Genomic DNA, 15,586 nt, shown 5'->3' with positions numbered 1-15,586 from the left:
ACGATCCATTTGTCCGACCCAATCCAGGCATCATTCTGGTGAACCCCTGCTGCACCCTTTCCTAAGTCACCGCATCCTTCCTGTAATGGGGCCACCAGAACTGCACGCAATATTCCAAATGCTGCCTGACCAAAGCCCAATAAAGCTGCATCGTGCTTTCCTGAGGTAGACAAAAATGCTGGAGAAACTCAGCGGGTGAGGCAGCATCTATGGAGCGAAGGAAATAGGCAACGTTTTGGGCCGAAACCCCATGGTTTCCTGACTCTTGTACTGGGTGTCCTGACCAATGAAGGCAAGCATACACCATGGGGAAGAAGACACTGCATTCACCCTATCTATTTCCCCTCATGATCTTACGCACATTTCTAAGATCACCACTCAGATGTGTGTGTGGCTTGGTCGGCTAATGTAAATTACCCCTCGTGTGCAGATGAGTGGTAGAATCTGGGGGCAGTTGGGAATGTGGACAGAATAAAATGGGATTACTGTAAACTCTGGGGCTCGGGATTGGGCTTCCATGCTGTTGCACTATGACTGTGAATGCATTAAGCAGTTATTCCACTGGATCCAGTCCAGCAAAGGGAACGTTGACATGAAAGCATCTATCTGAATGAAAGTCGACTTCATTGATCCTTACAAATCCTGCATTTGAAAGTAAGAATTTTACTGAAGACGCAGCTGGCCTGGACTCTGGTTTATGTTTGATGAGTAGCTTTTTCAAGTTTAATTTAGTTTATCGTCACGTGTACCGATGTACAGTGAAAAGCTTTTGTGTTTATAATTTGTTTGGTTGTTTTGTTGTTTGTCTTTTGCACAAAAATCCGCGAGCATTGCCACTTTCATTTCACTGCACATCCCGTATGTGTATGTGACAAATAAACTTGACTTGACTTGACTTGTGTGCATCCAGTCAGCGGAATGACTTTACATGATTACACTCGAGCCGTCCACGGTGTGCATGTACATAGTGAGGGGAATCATGTTTTAATGCATGGACCAGTTTTCTTCATTTACGTTTTTGGACTTTAGACGTTAAGAGAGACAGTGCGGAAGCAGGTCCTTCAACCCACCAAGAACATGCCGACCAGCACTGTCCTACACACTAGGGACAAATTTACAATTTTACTGAAGCCAATCAACCTTCAAACCTGCATGCCTTTGGAGTGTGGGAGGAAACCAGATCACCGGAAGGAACCCCACGCTGTCACGGGCAGAACAGTAGAAACCCGTACAGAAAGCACCCGTAGTCAGGATCGGGCGCGAGCCTCTGGCGCTGTGAGGTCACATCTCTTGAATTAAACAACAGCAAACTCTAATCTTTTTATGGATGAGAGGAGAAAATTCTAAGAACGATGTTAATCTGCCAAACAATCAGCAGCATCATATCTGCGTGTAGAGTGACCTTCCTGGATGGCAGGAGATTTGTAAATAAAATTGATTTGGCTCTTTCCGAGTATGTGGGAAGTTTTTTTTATAAATGTTTGGATCTGTCAAATTGCAAATCCTGTACTTTTGCTATTAATTATATAGTGTTCGGTTTACTTGAACAGGAATGAGTTGACAAACCAAGCTGTTGACACAGTCTGCAATTGTGCGTGGACCCTTTGGCACCTGCCAGATGGTGCTGGCCATTTAGATAGACTCTGTCATTATTATCAAGACTTTTAAATCCTGTTGCTCTTTCATCTTAAACCAAACATCATTCACTCGGCTGTGAAGTGTCTCTGCTTATGTACTTAGTGAATAGTGCTTCTTGATTCAAGTTTGGTTTCATGACAGTGGAGAAAGATCCATGTGCATATTTGTTGAATGAGCAATGTACTGAAATTACACAAGTTACTCGTTGCAGAACCAGCTTTTTACTTTAGTTTAGAGATACAGTGCGGAAACAGGCCCTTTGGCCCACCAGCGACCCCCCGCACATTAACACTACCCAACGCACACTAGGGACAATTTATACCAAGCCATGTTACCTACAAACATGTACGTCTTTATAGAGTGGGAGGAAAGCGAACATCTCGGGGAGAACGTACAAACTCTGTACCGTAGTCGGGATCATATCTGGGTCTCTGGTGCGTTATGCGCTGTAACGCTGCGACTCAACTACTGCGTCTCTGTGCCGCCCATACCCTTGGTTCATACTGTTCAAGATTTGCAAGGTCTTGAAATAAGTCTGATTATTCAAACTTTTCTCATTTACACCTCACCTCAGGAGCAAGCTTTCGACTAAGTGGAATGAACCTTAAAGACCAACCAAAACTATCAACAGCGTCACATCTGGGGGTTCAGTATTGATGTGGATAGAGAACTGGCTGGCAAACAGGAAGCAAAGAGTAGGAGTAAACGGGTCCTGTTCACAATGGCAGGCAGTGACTAGTGGGGTACCCCAAGGCTCAGTACTGGGACCCCAGCTATTTACAATATATATTAATGATCTGGATGAGGGAATTGAAGGCAATATGAGTTTGCGGAACACAAGCTGGGGGGCAGTGTGCAGCTGTGAGGAGGATGCTAGGGCACCTGACTTGATAGGCTGGGTGAGTGGGCAAATTTTTGGCAGATGCAGTATAATGTGGATAACTGTGAGGTTATCCATTTTGGTGGCAAAAACGGGAAAGCAGACTATTATCTAAATGGTGGCCGATTGGGAAAGGGGGAGATGCAGCGAGACTTGGGTGTCATGGTACACCAGTCATTGAAGGTAGGCATGCAGGTGCAGCAGGCAGTAAAGAAAGCGAATGTGTATGTTAGCTTTCATTGCAAAAGGATTTGAGTATAGGACAGAGAGGTTCTACTGCAGTTGTACAGGGTCTTGGTGAGACCACACCTGGAGTATTGCGTACAGTTTTGGTCTCCAAATCTGAGGAAGGACATTATTGCCATAGAGGGAGTGCAGAGACGGTTCACCAGACTGATTCCTGGGATGTCAGGACTGTCTTATGAAGAAAGACTAGATAGACTTGGTTTATACTCTCTAGAATTTTAGAAGATTTAGAGGGGATCTTATAGAAACTTACAAAATTCTTAAGGGGTTGGACAGGCTAGATGCAGGAAGATTGTTCCCGATGTTAGGGAAGTCCAGGACAAGGGGTCACAGCTCTGTAAGGTAAAGGGGAAATCCTTTAAAACCGAGATGAGAAGAACTTTTTTCACGCTGAGAGTGGTGAATCTCTGGAACTCTCTGCCACAGAGGGTAGTTGAGGCCAGTTCATACCCTATATTACATAGGGTTCAAGATGTGGCCCTTGTGGCTAAGGGGATCAAGGGGTATGGAGAGAAGGCAGGTACGGGATACTGAGTTGGATGATCAGCCATGATCATATTGAATGGCGGTGCAGGCTCGAAGGGCCGAATGGCCTACTCCTGCACCTAATTTCTATGTTTCTATGTCTACCTCGCTACATGTAACATATATTGGCATAGTGGTACAGTTCTGGAGCTTATCCATATGCCGATCCAAAAGTGTCTTTCACACCAACATCTTATCTGCCTCCATCACCACACCCGGCAGCACGTTCAAGGCACTTGCCACCCCTGCTTAAAAAAAACTTGCCTTTGCATGTTTTGATCAGGAGGGCATGTTGTACTGATGTAAAAATCCTAGGAGTATTTTATCAAGTGGGCAGAACTAGTCAAGTCTCTTCTTTCTCTCCAGAGATGCTGCATGTCCCTCTGAGTTACTCCAGCTTTTTGTGTCTATCTTTGGTGTAAACCAGCATCTGCAGTTCCCTCTTGCACCGTTCTGACCAAAGATCCCCAACTTGTAATGGTAACTCTGTTTCTCTTTCCACAGATGCTGCCTGACGTGTTGGTCATCTTGCATTTCACACTCAGTTGTAATAAGCAAGACAGTCACCAGGACATTCATTTCTTTGCTATTTGCTCATACTTGTTCTGTGGGAAATGCTTGATCTATTTGCTTCCGAGACCATGGATAGAGTTCAAAAATATTCATTCTGCTTGCAAAATGTTAGGACGTTTTTAAGGGGTGTGATTCCTGTGCAAATGTGCTCTATAAAAACCAAGATATCTTATTTCAGGAAAACATCTGTAATACTGCAGCCCGTGCAAGCTTTGAGTGACATGCCAGAGAGGGAATAAAATATAAAATAGACTGATATCTTCATTGCACTCTTGAATTGAATATAAAGGAATGAAAAGGCCAATAATTATATTTTTAAAAATAACAATGAGGTTGAATGTTTTGTACATTATCAAAGTTAAAAGAATGAGCAGTACAAACGTGGATACACTGACTATAAAGCTATCCTATTGTACAGCTTCAAGACTTTGTAGCCTCCAAGCAAACGTCAAAACGGGCAGCACGATGGCGCAGCGGTGGAGTTACTACCTTTCCGCGCCAGAGACCCAGTTTTGATCCTTACTACAGGTGCTGTCTGTTTGGAGTTTGTACGTTTTCTCCGTGAAGATCCGGGTTTTCCCCAGGTGCTCTGGTCTCCTACCACATTCCAAAGACGTGCAGGTTTGTAGATTAATTAGCTTCAGTAAGAAATTGTAAATTGGCCCCAGCGCGTAAGATAGTGCTAGTATTCCGGGACCGCTGGTAGGCGCAGACTTGTTGGTCTGCTCTGTATCTCGAAACTAAACAAAAGAGTGATGGCCTTGTATCATGTTCTTTTATTTCCTTTTATGTGCGCAGCCTACATATGTGTTAATCTTGTTCTCAGAAGAAATGGTCAAATTATCCATTTTCTGATACTGCGACTCTTATGTGACATTGGAGCAATATTAATTTGGCTGTTTAAAAAATTTAGAATTTAGAATTGCACATTGAAGGAATCTCTGAGTTGAGTCAAGTTTATTGTCATATATTCAAGTGCAGTGAGGTGCAGGTTCAAAGGGCTAGAGATACAGCATGGAAAGTAGTCATGGTCATACAGCGGAAACAGGCCCTTCGGCCCAACTTGCCCATGCTGACCCAACTTGCCCATGCCGACCAAGATGCCCCATTTACATGAGTCACACCTGCCCGCGTTTGACCCATATCCCTCAAACCTGTGCTATAATTGTACCTGTCCAAATGTCTTTTAAATCTTGCCATTGCCTACTTCAACTTGTCTCAACTACTTCATCTGACAGCTCGTCCCACGTACGCACCACCCTCCTCTACACAAGTCTGCCCCAACCATCGATCACTTGATCTGAAGAAGGGTTTCGGCCCGAAACGTTGCCTATTTCCTTCGCTCCATATATGCTGCTGCACCCACTGAGTTTCTCCAACATTTTTGTGTACCTTCGATTTTCGAGCATCTGCAGTTCCTTCTCTTTTAACTTGATCACTTGATCAGATTAGTTCTATGTTATCCCACTTTCTCACCCTCTGGTTATACATCAAGGGCAATGTTTTAATTATAGGCCAATTAACCTACAACCAGCACATCTGGGTTAAGGTCGTAAGTCATAAGAGCAGAATTAGGCCATTCGGCCCATCATGGCTGATCTATCGCTCCCTCCTTACCCCATTCTCCTGCTTTCTCCCCATAGCCCCTGACCCTCATACTAATCAAGAATCTATCTATCTCTGCCTTAAAAATATCCATTGACTTGGCCTCCACAGCCTTCTGTGGCAAAGAATTCCACAGATACACCACCTTCTGACGAAAGAAATTCCTGCTCCTCATGTTACTAAAGAAACGTCCTTTAATTCTGAGGCTGTGACCTCTAGTCCTAGGCTCTCCCACTATATGAACCATCCTCCCCACATCCACTCTATCCAAGCCTTTCACTATTCTGTACGTTTCAATGAAGTCCCCCCTTCATCCTTCTAAACTCCAGCGAGTACAGGCGCAGTGCCGACAAACGCTCATCATATGTTAACCCATGGGTATGGGAGGAAACAGCCCCGATCGCAGGGAGAGCATGCAAACTCCACGCAGACAGCATCCGAGGTCAAGTTTGATCCTTTTGTCTCTGGCGGTTTGAGGCAGCAGATCTCCCAGCTGTGCCCCATATAGTTTTGCTGCAAATCTTGCAGGAGCATCACAGGTACATAGACTCGGACAACACGCAAATCATATATTATGTCGAAATGCAACGGCATTCAACCCTTGTGGTTACTGGAGCAACCTTGCCAGCATCACCAATTGCAAGAATTTGCAGCACAGCTAATCTGTAACTCAACTCCATTCTCTTGCCCATAACCCATTTATTTTAATACCCTTACTGGTGGAAATCAATCTCTAGTAAATTTAGATACAGAGTGCCAGAGTAACTCAGCAGGTCAGGCAGCATCCCTGAAGAATGTGTCTATGTGATGTTTCGGGTCAGGGCCATGCCTGAAACGTCACCTTTCCATGTTCTCCAGAGATGTTGCCCGACCGGCTGAGTTTCCTCATCACTTTGTGTGTTGTTTTAGCTAGACACGTGGATATGTGCGGGCAGAAGAGATGTGTTTCATGGCACTGTGTACAGCACAGACATTGTGGGCCGATGGGCCTGTTGCTGTGCTGTGTTGTTCAATGTTCTAATATTTCTATGTGGTTGTGACTCGGGCAGAGGGCTGATCTCATCATTTGTTGAGCTTCAGGGATGCCATGGAACTGACTCCTGATGGTATCCGCCCAAACCCTGGCTCCTTGTTTCTGCTTTTCACATATCCCTGGTGTTGCCGCAACCAAACCTATAAGAGCAGCCCAAAATGAGAGGAAGATAAGGAGACTACGTTGGACAGATGTTTCTTAGATTGATGGATCCTCCAAATGTTTTTCCTTCCATGAATTTGGCAGAATTTTACTTTTTTTCCAAACAATGAAAAAAAATAGCATACTTAAAGATAACGATTTAACATTGCCAAAGATTTTAAAATCTACCTTCTTTGTCTTCCCAAATCAATGACATAAATGAGTAAACTAATCAAATGGGTTTGAAGCCCAATTGTGTTGAGCTTTACACTTGGTTTAACATTCGAGTTTTGAAAGGCAAAGTTTTCAGTATTACCTCCCTGTGGACACTCCTATAAGTCCCTGTGGTTCCTTCCAACCATTTAATAGGACTGCTTCATTGTCGCACATATTCCGAACTGATCCCCTTATCCTGTGTCTGTGAATCTAGACTCCTAAATTATAGTCATTAAATCATTGCAAGATACCGCTTGGAAACACGTCCTTCGGCCCACCGAGTTGATATCGGCCGTCCCGCTTGTTCTATGTTATCCCACTTTGTCATCCACTCCCTACATACGCGGGGGATAATTTGCAGAGGCCAATTAATGAAAAGCCTGGATACATTGGATGTGGAGAGGATGTTTCCACTAGTGGGAGAGTCGAGGGCCAGAGGCCAGAGCCTCAGAATAAAAGACCTACCTTTAGAAAGGAGGTGAGGAGGACTTTCTTTTAGTCAGAGGGTGGTGAATCTGTAGAATTAATTGCCACTCACGGCTGTGGAGGCCGTCAATGGATATTTGTACGGCAGAAATTGAAGATTCTTGATTAGTACGGTGTCGGGGATTATGGGGGAATGGGGTTGAGCGGGAGAGTGATTGAATGGCGGCAGGGACGGAAATCCCGGGGGGGTCATACGGGACCCCTGTTCTAAAAGTTGGGGGACGATTACCCCCCCCCCCCATTTTTTGTAATCCGGATTTTAGAACTCGGTGAAATCTCCTCTTTCCGCGAGACAGTGGGGGTGGGACTGATGCTCGAGGGCGCCGATTGGACGAGAGAGATGTCTGACCGACATACCAGGCGATGGGGGCGGGACATGATGATTCAGCGCGATCATTGGAGGAGGGAGGAGTCGATCAGAGGCGGAAGTAGGGGGGTGGGACTGAGGATAGAGCGCGGTGATTGGAGGAGGGAGACATGGCACAGACCTGCGCCTCATCCGCAGCCAGGATCGATCCCGGCTCTCTGGCGCTGTCCCGTCCCCACCCGAGTGCCCCTCACGCCCGGGGGTGGCAAGAGAGGTCGGGAGTCAAACGGGAGCTGTGCCCACCAGGCCCACAGCCAGCGCAGAGAAGCTGGCAGGTTAACCTACAGCCCTGCCTGAACTTGCGGGAAATATAGCCCAGGTTTACAGCCAGCTCGGAGAAGCAGCGTTGGTGTCCCGTCAGTCCAGGCAGGGCTGTAGGTTAACCCTGCGAGACAGGCAGAGTTGAGCTGCATTTAGCGCTGGATTGAGCCTCCGAAGCCTCGCCTGTGAGTGTGCGCATGCGCACGCAGCCGCCAAGAAATGGTGTCCCCCCCATATTTTGATAGCGATATCTGTGTCTGAATGGCGGAGTAAACTTGATGGGCCGAATGGCCTAATTTCAAATTCAAGAGACATTTATTATCACATGCACCAATTGGTACAGTGAGATTTGAATTACCATACAGCCATACGAATAAAAAGAACACAATACACGATAGAGTTTAACATGAACATCCCCACACAGCAGAATCACCGGAATCAAGAGGAAGAGAGAAGTCCTCTTCCTCTTTGTCCACCCGTGGTCGGAGCCTTCAGGGCCTCTCGCCGGGATCATCGGAGCTCCGGCATCAGAACGGAGAACACTCTCAGCGGCTTGAAGTTTCCGAAACAGCCACTTCCTACCAGAGACCGCGGCTCCCAAAGTCCACAGGCCGAGCTGGCCGGAGATTCAACGTTGACGACCCCCGGCGAGAGGTCCCGGGGCTCCACGATGTTAAAGTCAGAGTCGCCCGCAGCTGGAAGCTCCGCAAACCACAGCTCCACGGTGTTAAACAGCAGTCGCAACATTCCGGAGCTCCACACGGCGATCCCCGGTAAAGCATCGCCCGCTCAGCGATGGAATCCAGTGCAGCGCTGCTGCTGAAGCTCTGGCCGGTCTCCGGCAGGAAAGGCCGCCCGTGCCAATCCCGATGGTAGGCCGCGAGTTAATAATTGAGCTTGCATACCTGGGGAAGACAATTCCTGTGGTTTGCAACCTATGAAGTGTAGATATTCCTCCTTGTTTCAGTCCTAAGTGATGGGCAATTTATCCTGAGCCTAAAAGAGCAGTGGCTCAAGACGATACAGCCAATGAAAACCTTTTGGCATCTTGTGGACACAAGGAACTGCAGATACTGGTTTAAAAAAGGAGACAAAGTGTTGAAATAACTCGACATCGTCTCTTGAGAATATGAATAGGTGACATGCAATTTTGGTCCCCTAATTTGAGGAAGGACATTCTTGCTCTTGAGGGAGTACAGCGTAGGTTTACTAGGTTAATTCCCGGGATGGCGGGACTGTCATGTGCTGAGAGAATGGAGCGGTTGGGCTTGTACACTCTGGAGTTTAGAAGGATGAGAGGTTATCTTATTGAAACATATAAGATTATTAAGGGTTTGGACACGCTAGAGGCAGGAAACATGTTCCCGATGTTGGGGGAGTCCAGAACCAGGGGCCACAGTTTAAGAATATAGGGTAAGCCATTCAGAACTGAGACGAGGAAACATTTTTTCTCACAGAGAGTTGTGAGTCTGTGGAATTCTCTGCCTCAGAGGGCAGTGGAAGACGGTTCTCTGGATACTTTCAAGAGAGAGCTAGATAGGGCTCTTAAAGATAGCGGAGTCAGGGGATATGGGGAGAAGGCAAGGAAAGGGGTACTGATTGGGGATGATCAGCCATGATCACATTGAATGGCGGTGCTGGCTCGAAGGGCCAAATGGCCCACTCCTGCACCTATTGTCTATTGTCTCTTGTCTATTGTCTATTTTGAGTCGGAAGAAGGTTCCCGACCCAAAACATCACTTATCCATGTTCTCCAAAGGTGCTGTCTGACCCGCTGAGTTAGTCCAGCGCTTTGTGTCTTTTAGTTTCTTGTTCCTCAAGCCTTCATTTACATTTTCCTTTTGGTTGGAGGGGAAGACATGGGATCTTCATGGCCTTCTCAGTTTGATGTCTTTGGACAAATTTGAGAGAATCTAAGGAAAGATAATGGTGTAACATGCCTTTCCAATTTAGCCCTCTCCTTGTGAGAGAACTAGAACATACTTGTTCCATCCACTATACTCTTCTCTTCGTCCACCTGTACTCTTGAATGAATGAACACGTTTATTGGCCATGTATGTTCACATACAAGGAATTTGCCTTGGTGCTCTGCTCGCAAGTAACAACACGACATACAGTAACAATTAAGAATGACACATTAAACATTAATAATAAAACATTATAGTTTAAACATGTGAATGAAATAAAATACCAGAGCAAAAGGAGTAAAAAAAAACTTTTGGTTATTGAGTAGAGCTACTACTCGTGGAAAAAAAGCTGTTTTTATGTCTGGCTGTGGCGGCTTTGACAATCCGGAGTTGCATTCCAGAGGGAAGTGATTCAAAGAGTTTGGGGTCAGATATGATCTTACCCGCTCGCTTCCTGGCCCTTGCGGTGTACAGTTCATCAATGGAGGGAAGGTTGCAGCCAATAATCTTCTCAGCTGATCGGACAATTCGCTGCAGCCTCCGGATGTCGTGCTTGGTGGCTGAGCTAAACCAGCCCTTGATGGAGAAGTTGAGGATAGACTCTACGATGGCCGTGTAGAATTGTACCATCTTTGCCTGTGGCAGATTTCCTCAGCTGCCTGGACATGGGCACACGAACAGCAGCAAAACCAGACACGGATCAAATCAGCAATCCACAAGTACATCCTCTGTTAGGCCTTTTTATGGTTTTCACTGTACCTCGGTACAAGTGATAACAAACTGAACTGAACTGGTTGAGGGTACATTGATAGAAGTGAGAGAGGATAAAATAGATGAGAAGTTGTCTTTGTAGGTGGCATTCAGAAAGTCTGAATTTGTAAAGAATGGTTAAGATTAGGAGCCTGCCCAACTTGGATCGTGTGTATAAAAATAGACACATGTTTGTTGGTTTTATCTGAATGTGCCTTACATATTGCTCTTTATATACCACAGATGTCACCATTCATAGCCAGGGCCTGAATAAAGCTTTTAATCCACACAGTTGTTTGTTCTATCTTGTTTTGAATGGCATCCAGCACTCCACCCCTCTTCTTGTGTGGGAGAAATGTTATAACCATTGCTCACTTCTCATCTCTTTGTTGTAAGGGAATGCAATCATTGCTAATTGTCCTCTGTTTAGGTATTCAATATTCTTTGTCGCCTTGTCTGGTGATTTAAAAAAAGAGATTTTTTGCACACTGGGTTCTGTAAAACAAAGTCCTTCTTAGTAATTTAAAATAATGTCTCCATAGTTTTCCCTTTTATGAGACGAGTCACTCCCCCGACAAGAGGAATTAAATCCAACTTCCTTCCCATTCAGCCCGAAAGTAAATCTTGAAAACCTTAAGCCACTCTTTGAAATGCTGTGAAATACTATCGTAATCTCGGAGGTTTTGAATTATGATTTCTTTTCTCAATTGTGGAATGGATGCCTTGATGCTATTAATGCTTGAAGACAAAACGCCAGTATTGAATGAACTGTATCATCCCTGTCCATTGGAAATATTACTTTCCACAGGCTTTTTGTTTGCCTTCCCATTGCTGTTTTTGAAGCAGCTTATGTTGGTGAGCTGATATATGCGTTCCCAGCACAGAACCCTTCCGCAGTGTTACAAATCTCAGCTGTAAAATTACCTCATCGCTGTGCACTGGTAACTGGGAGCAAACTTTACAAAGTTTCTACCTTGAGAGAATTCAAACAAAGATCGGTTCACTGAAAGGACAAAGAGAGATCCCGAACTGTAGCCTTGAATAATTTGTCTTTTACAAATCAGTCATGAGCCATTACACAGAGATTATAAAATCCTATATGATGTACAATATATAATCTTGTATGTAATGTGTGTGTATGTTGATGTATATAATATGTAACATGAGGTTCGTCCGGATGTTCCAATTTCCTCCCACATCCCAAAGACGTGGGGGTTTATAAATTAGACACAAAATACTGGAGTAGCTCAGCGGGACAGGCAGTATCTCTGGATAGAAGGAATTTGTGACCTTTCGGGTCCAGACCCTTCTTCTGAGGAAGGGTTTCGGCCCGAAACGTTGCCTATTTCCTTCGCTCCATAGATGCTGCTGCACCCGCTGAGTTTCTCCAGCACTTTTGTCTATGCGGTACTATCACTGTTTGCTTTGATGTTACCTTCTAGTTAACAATGATCTACTCTACATTTTCATAGAAGCATAGAAAATAGGTGCAGGTGGAGGCCATATGGCTCTTCGAGCCAGCACCGCCATTCATTGTGATCATGGCTGATCATCCACAACCAGTAACCCATGCCTGCCTTCTCCCCATATCCCTTGACTCCACTAGCCCCTAGAGCTCTATTTAACTCTCTTTTAAATCCATCCAGTGACTTGGCCTCCATTGCCCTCTGTGGCAGAGAATTCCACAAATTCACAACTCTTTGGGTGAAAACGTTTTTTCTCGTCTCAGTTTTAATGGCCCTCCCTTTATTCTTAGACTGTGGCCCCTGGTTCTGGACTCCCCCCAACATTGGGAACATTTTTCCTGCATCGAGATTGTCCAGTCCTTTTATAATTTTATACGTTTCTATAAGATTCCCTCTCATCTTTCTAAATTCTAGTGAATACAAGCCCAGTCTTTCCAACCTTTCCTCATATGACAGTCCTGCCTTCCCAGGAATTAACCTTGTGAACCCACGCTGCACTGCCTCAATAGCAAGGATGTCCTTCCTCAAATTAGGAGACCAAAACTGCACACAATACTCCAGGTGTGGTCTCACTGGGGCGGTGACCAACTGCAGAAGGACCTCGTTATTCCTATACTCAAATCCTCTCATTATGAAGGCCAACATGCCATTCGTTTTCTTCACTGCCTGCTGCACCTGCATATTTACTTTCAGTGACTGGTGCACAAGGACACCCAGGTCTCGTTGCACTTCCCTTTTTCCTAATCTGACACCATTGAGATAATAATCTGCCTCCTTGCTCTTGCCGCCAAAGTGGATAACCTCACATTTATCTACATTATACTGCATCTGCCATCTATCTGCCCACTCACTCAACCTGTCCAAATCACCTTGCAACCTCCTAGCATCCTCTTCGCAGTTCACACTGCCACCCAGCTTTGTGTAAGCTGCAGATTTGCTCGTGTTACTTTTAATTCCATCATCTAAATCATTAATATATATTGTAAAGTGTTGCAGCCCCAGCACTGAGCCTTGTGGCACTCCACTTGCCACTTCCTGCCATCCTGACAGGGACTTGTTTATTCCAACTCTTTGTTTCCTGTCTGCCAACCAGTTCTCTATCCGTAACCATGTGCTCAAATTTTGCCCATTAAATCTCCTGTCGGACCTTATCAAAGGCTTTCTGAAAGTCCTGATACACCACATCCAATCCACTGGCTCTCCTTCATCCATTTTACTTGTCACATCCTCAAAAACTTCCAGAAGATTAATCAAGCAAGATTTCCTCTTCATAAATCCATGCTGACTTGGACCAATCCTTTTACTGCTATCCAAATGCGCTGTTATTATTTGACTCCAGCATCTTCCCCACCACCGATGTCAGGCTAACTGGTCTATCATTCCCTGTTTTCTCTCTCGCTCCTTTCTTGAAAAGTGGGATAACATTAGCTACCCTCCAATCCACAGGAACTGATCCTGAATCTATAGAACATTGGAAAATAATCACCAATGCATCCACGATTTCTGGAGCCACCTCCTTGATGCAGACCATCAGGCCCTGGGGATTTATCAGCCTTCAGTCCCATCAGTCTACCCAATACTATTCCTCGCCTAATGCAAATTTCTTTCAGTTCCTCTGTCTCCTGAGATCCTCTGTCCTCTCATACATCTGGGAGATTGTTTGGGTCTTCCTTAGTGAAGACAGAACCAAAGTACCTGTTCAACTCTTCTGCCATTTCCCTTGTTGCCCATAATAATTTCACCTGTTTCTGCCTTCAAGGGACCCACATTTGTCTTTACTAATCTTTTTCTCTTAACATACCTAAAGAAGCTTTTACTATCCTTTGTTATATTCTTGGCCAGCTTACCCTTGTACTTCATCTTTTCAGCCTGTATTGCCCTTTCTGTTACCTTCTGTTGAACTATGAAAGTTTCCCAATCCTCTGGCTTCCGGCTACTCTTTGCTATGTTATACACATTTTCTTTTAGTTTTATTCCATCTCTAACTTCCCCTGTCAGCCATGGTTGCCACTTACTCCCCTTAGAATCTTTCTTCCTGCTATGTTATACACATTTTGGCTTTTGTGGCATAGTTTTATTGACCCCTTGTCCTGGACTTCCCTCTCTTCCTGCATCTAGCCTGTCCAACCCCTTAACTTCCCTCTCAATCTTCTAAATTCTAGAGAGTATAAACCAAGTCTATCCAGTCATGGTTGCCACTTCTGGTGACCGTCTCTGCACTCCCTCTATGGCAATAATGTCTTTCCTCAGATTTGGAGACCAAACTGTACGCAATACTCCCGGTTTGGTCTCACCAAGACCATGTACAACTGCAGTAGAACTTCTCTGCTCCTATACTCAAATCCTTTTGCAATGAAAGCTAACATACCATTCGCTTTCTTTACTGCCTGCTTCCGGCATTACCTTCAATGCCCAGACACCCATTCCTGCTGCATTGCCCCTGTTCCCAATCGGCCATTTTAGATGCTAGAATCACATTTTCCACATTATACTGCATCTGCCAAACCTTATCCAAGTCACCCTGCAGCCCTAGCTCCTCCTCACAGCTAACACTGCCCCCCAGCTTGGAATGAAATGATCCCCTTTTCCGGGCCCAAAATTCCTGCCATCACGTCATTCATGCAGAATCTTTTTCCAGTCGACCTTGGCCAGCTCCTCTCTCATGCCTTCATAGTCCCCTTTGGGCAACTGCTTCACTGACACTTCTGAGTTAGCGTTCTCCCTCTTAAATTGCAGACTAAAACGTATCATATTATGGTCACTACCTCCTAGCGGTTCCTTTACCTTGAGTTCCCTTATTAAATCTGGTTCATTAGACAACACTAAATCCAGAATTGCCTTCTTTCTAGTAGGTTCCAGTACAAGCTGCTCATAGAATCCATCTCGGACGCACTCTACAAACTCTCTTTCTTGGGGTCCAGAACAAACCTGATTTTCTGTCTGCTTGCATATTGAAATCTCCCATAACGACAGTGGCATTACCTTTGTTACATGTCAATTTTAACTCGTGCTGCAACTTGCACCCTATATCCAGGCTACTGTTTGGGGGCCTGTAGATAACTCCCATTAGTGTCTTCTTACCTTTACAATTCCACAATTCTATCCACAGCGACTCTATATCGTCAGTCCCTGTCACACCACGCAAGGGACTGAATTTCATCCTTCACCAACAGAGCTACCCCACCTCCTCTGCCCACCTGCCTGTTCTTTCTATCGGACGTATAACCCTGAACATTCAATTCCCAGTCCCGATCCTCCTGCAGCCACGTCCTTGACCTCATCCCCTTTGTCTCGTTTTCACACCTTACACGTCTGTACACAAAACGACACGTCCTTATCTCTGTATCTCCCTCTCCCCTGACTCCGTCTGATGAAGGACCTTAAACATCACCCATTCCTTCTATTCAGAGATGCTGCCTGTCCCGCTGAGGTACTCCAGCATTTTGTGTCTATCTTTGATTTAAACCAGCGTTTTCAGTTCCTTCCTGCACA

At 45.2% G+C, this 15,586-nt stretch overlaps 1 protein-coding gene across 3 annotated transcripts in view; it reads left to right on the top strand.

The window, feature by feature from the left end:
- uvrag (UV radiation resistance associated gene) overlaps window positions 1-15,586 on the top strand; it is a 314,525-nt gene that overhangs the window by 268,787 nt on the left and 30,152 nt on the right. The window contains exon 14 of one of the 3 annotated variants that reach the window (XM_055637546.1): window positions 3,794-5,516. The exons of the other annotated variants lie outside the window; for them this stretch is intronic. Coding sequence (XP_055493521.1) covers window positions 3,794-3,985 — 192 coding nt within the window. The 3' untranslated portion in view covers window positions 3,986-5,516. Of the gene's footprint in view, window positions 1-3,793; window positions 5,517-15,586 lie in introns of those variants that run through there. 3 annotated transcript variants of the gene reach the window in all.

This window comes from Leucoraja erinacea, chromosome 6 (genome assembly GCF_028641065.1).
Source record: "Leucoraja erinacea ecotype New England chromosome 6, Leri_hhj_1, whole genome shotgun sequence".
Lineage (NCBI taxonomy): Eukaryota > Metazoa > Chordata > Chondrichthyes > Rajiformes > Rajidae > Leucoraja > Leucoraja erinaceus.
The sequence above is the reverse complement of the archived record's forward strand: the minus strand, read 5'-3'. Positions and strand labels throughout refer to the sequence as shown.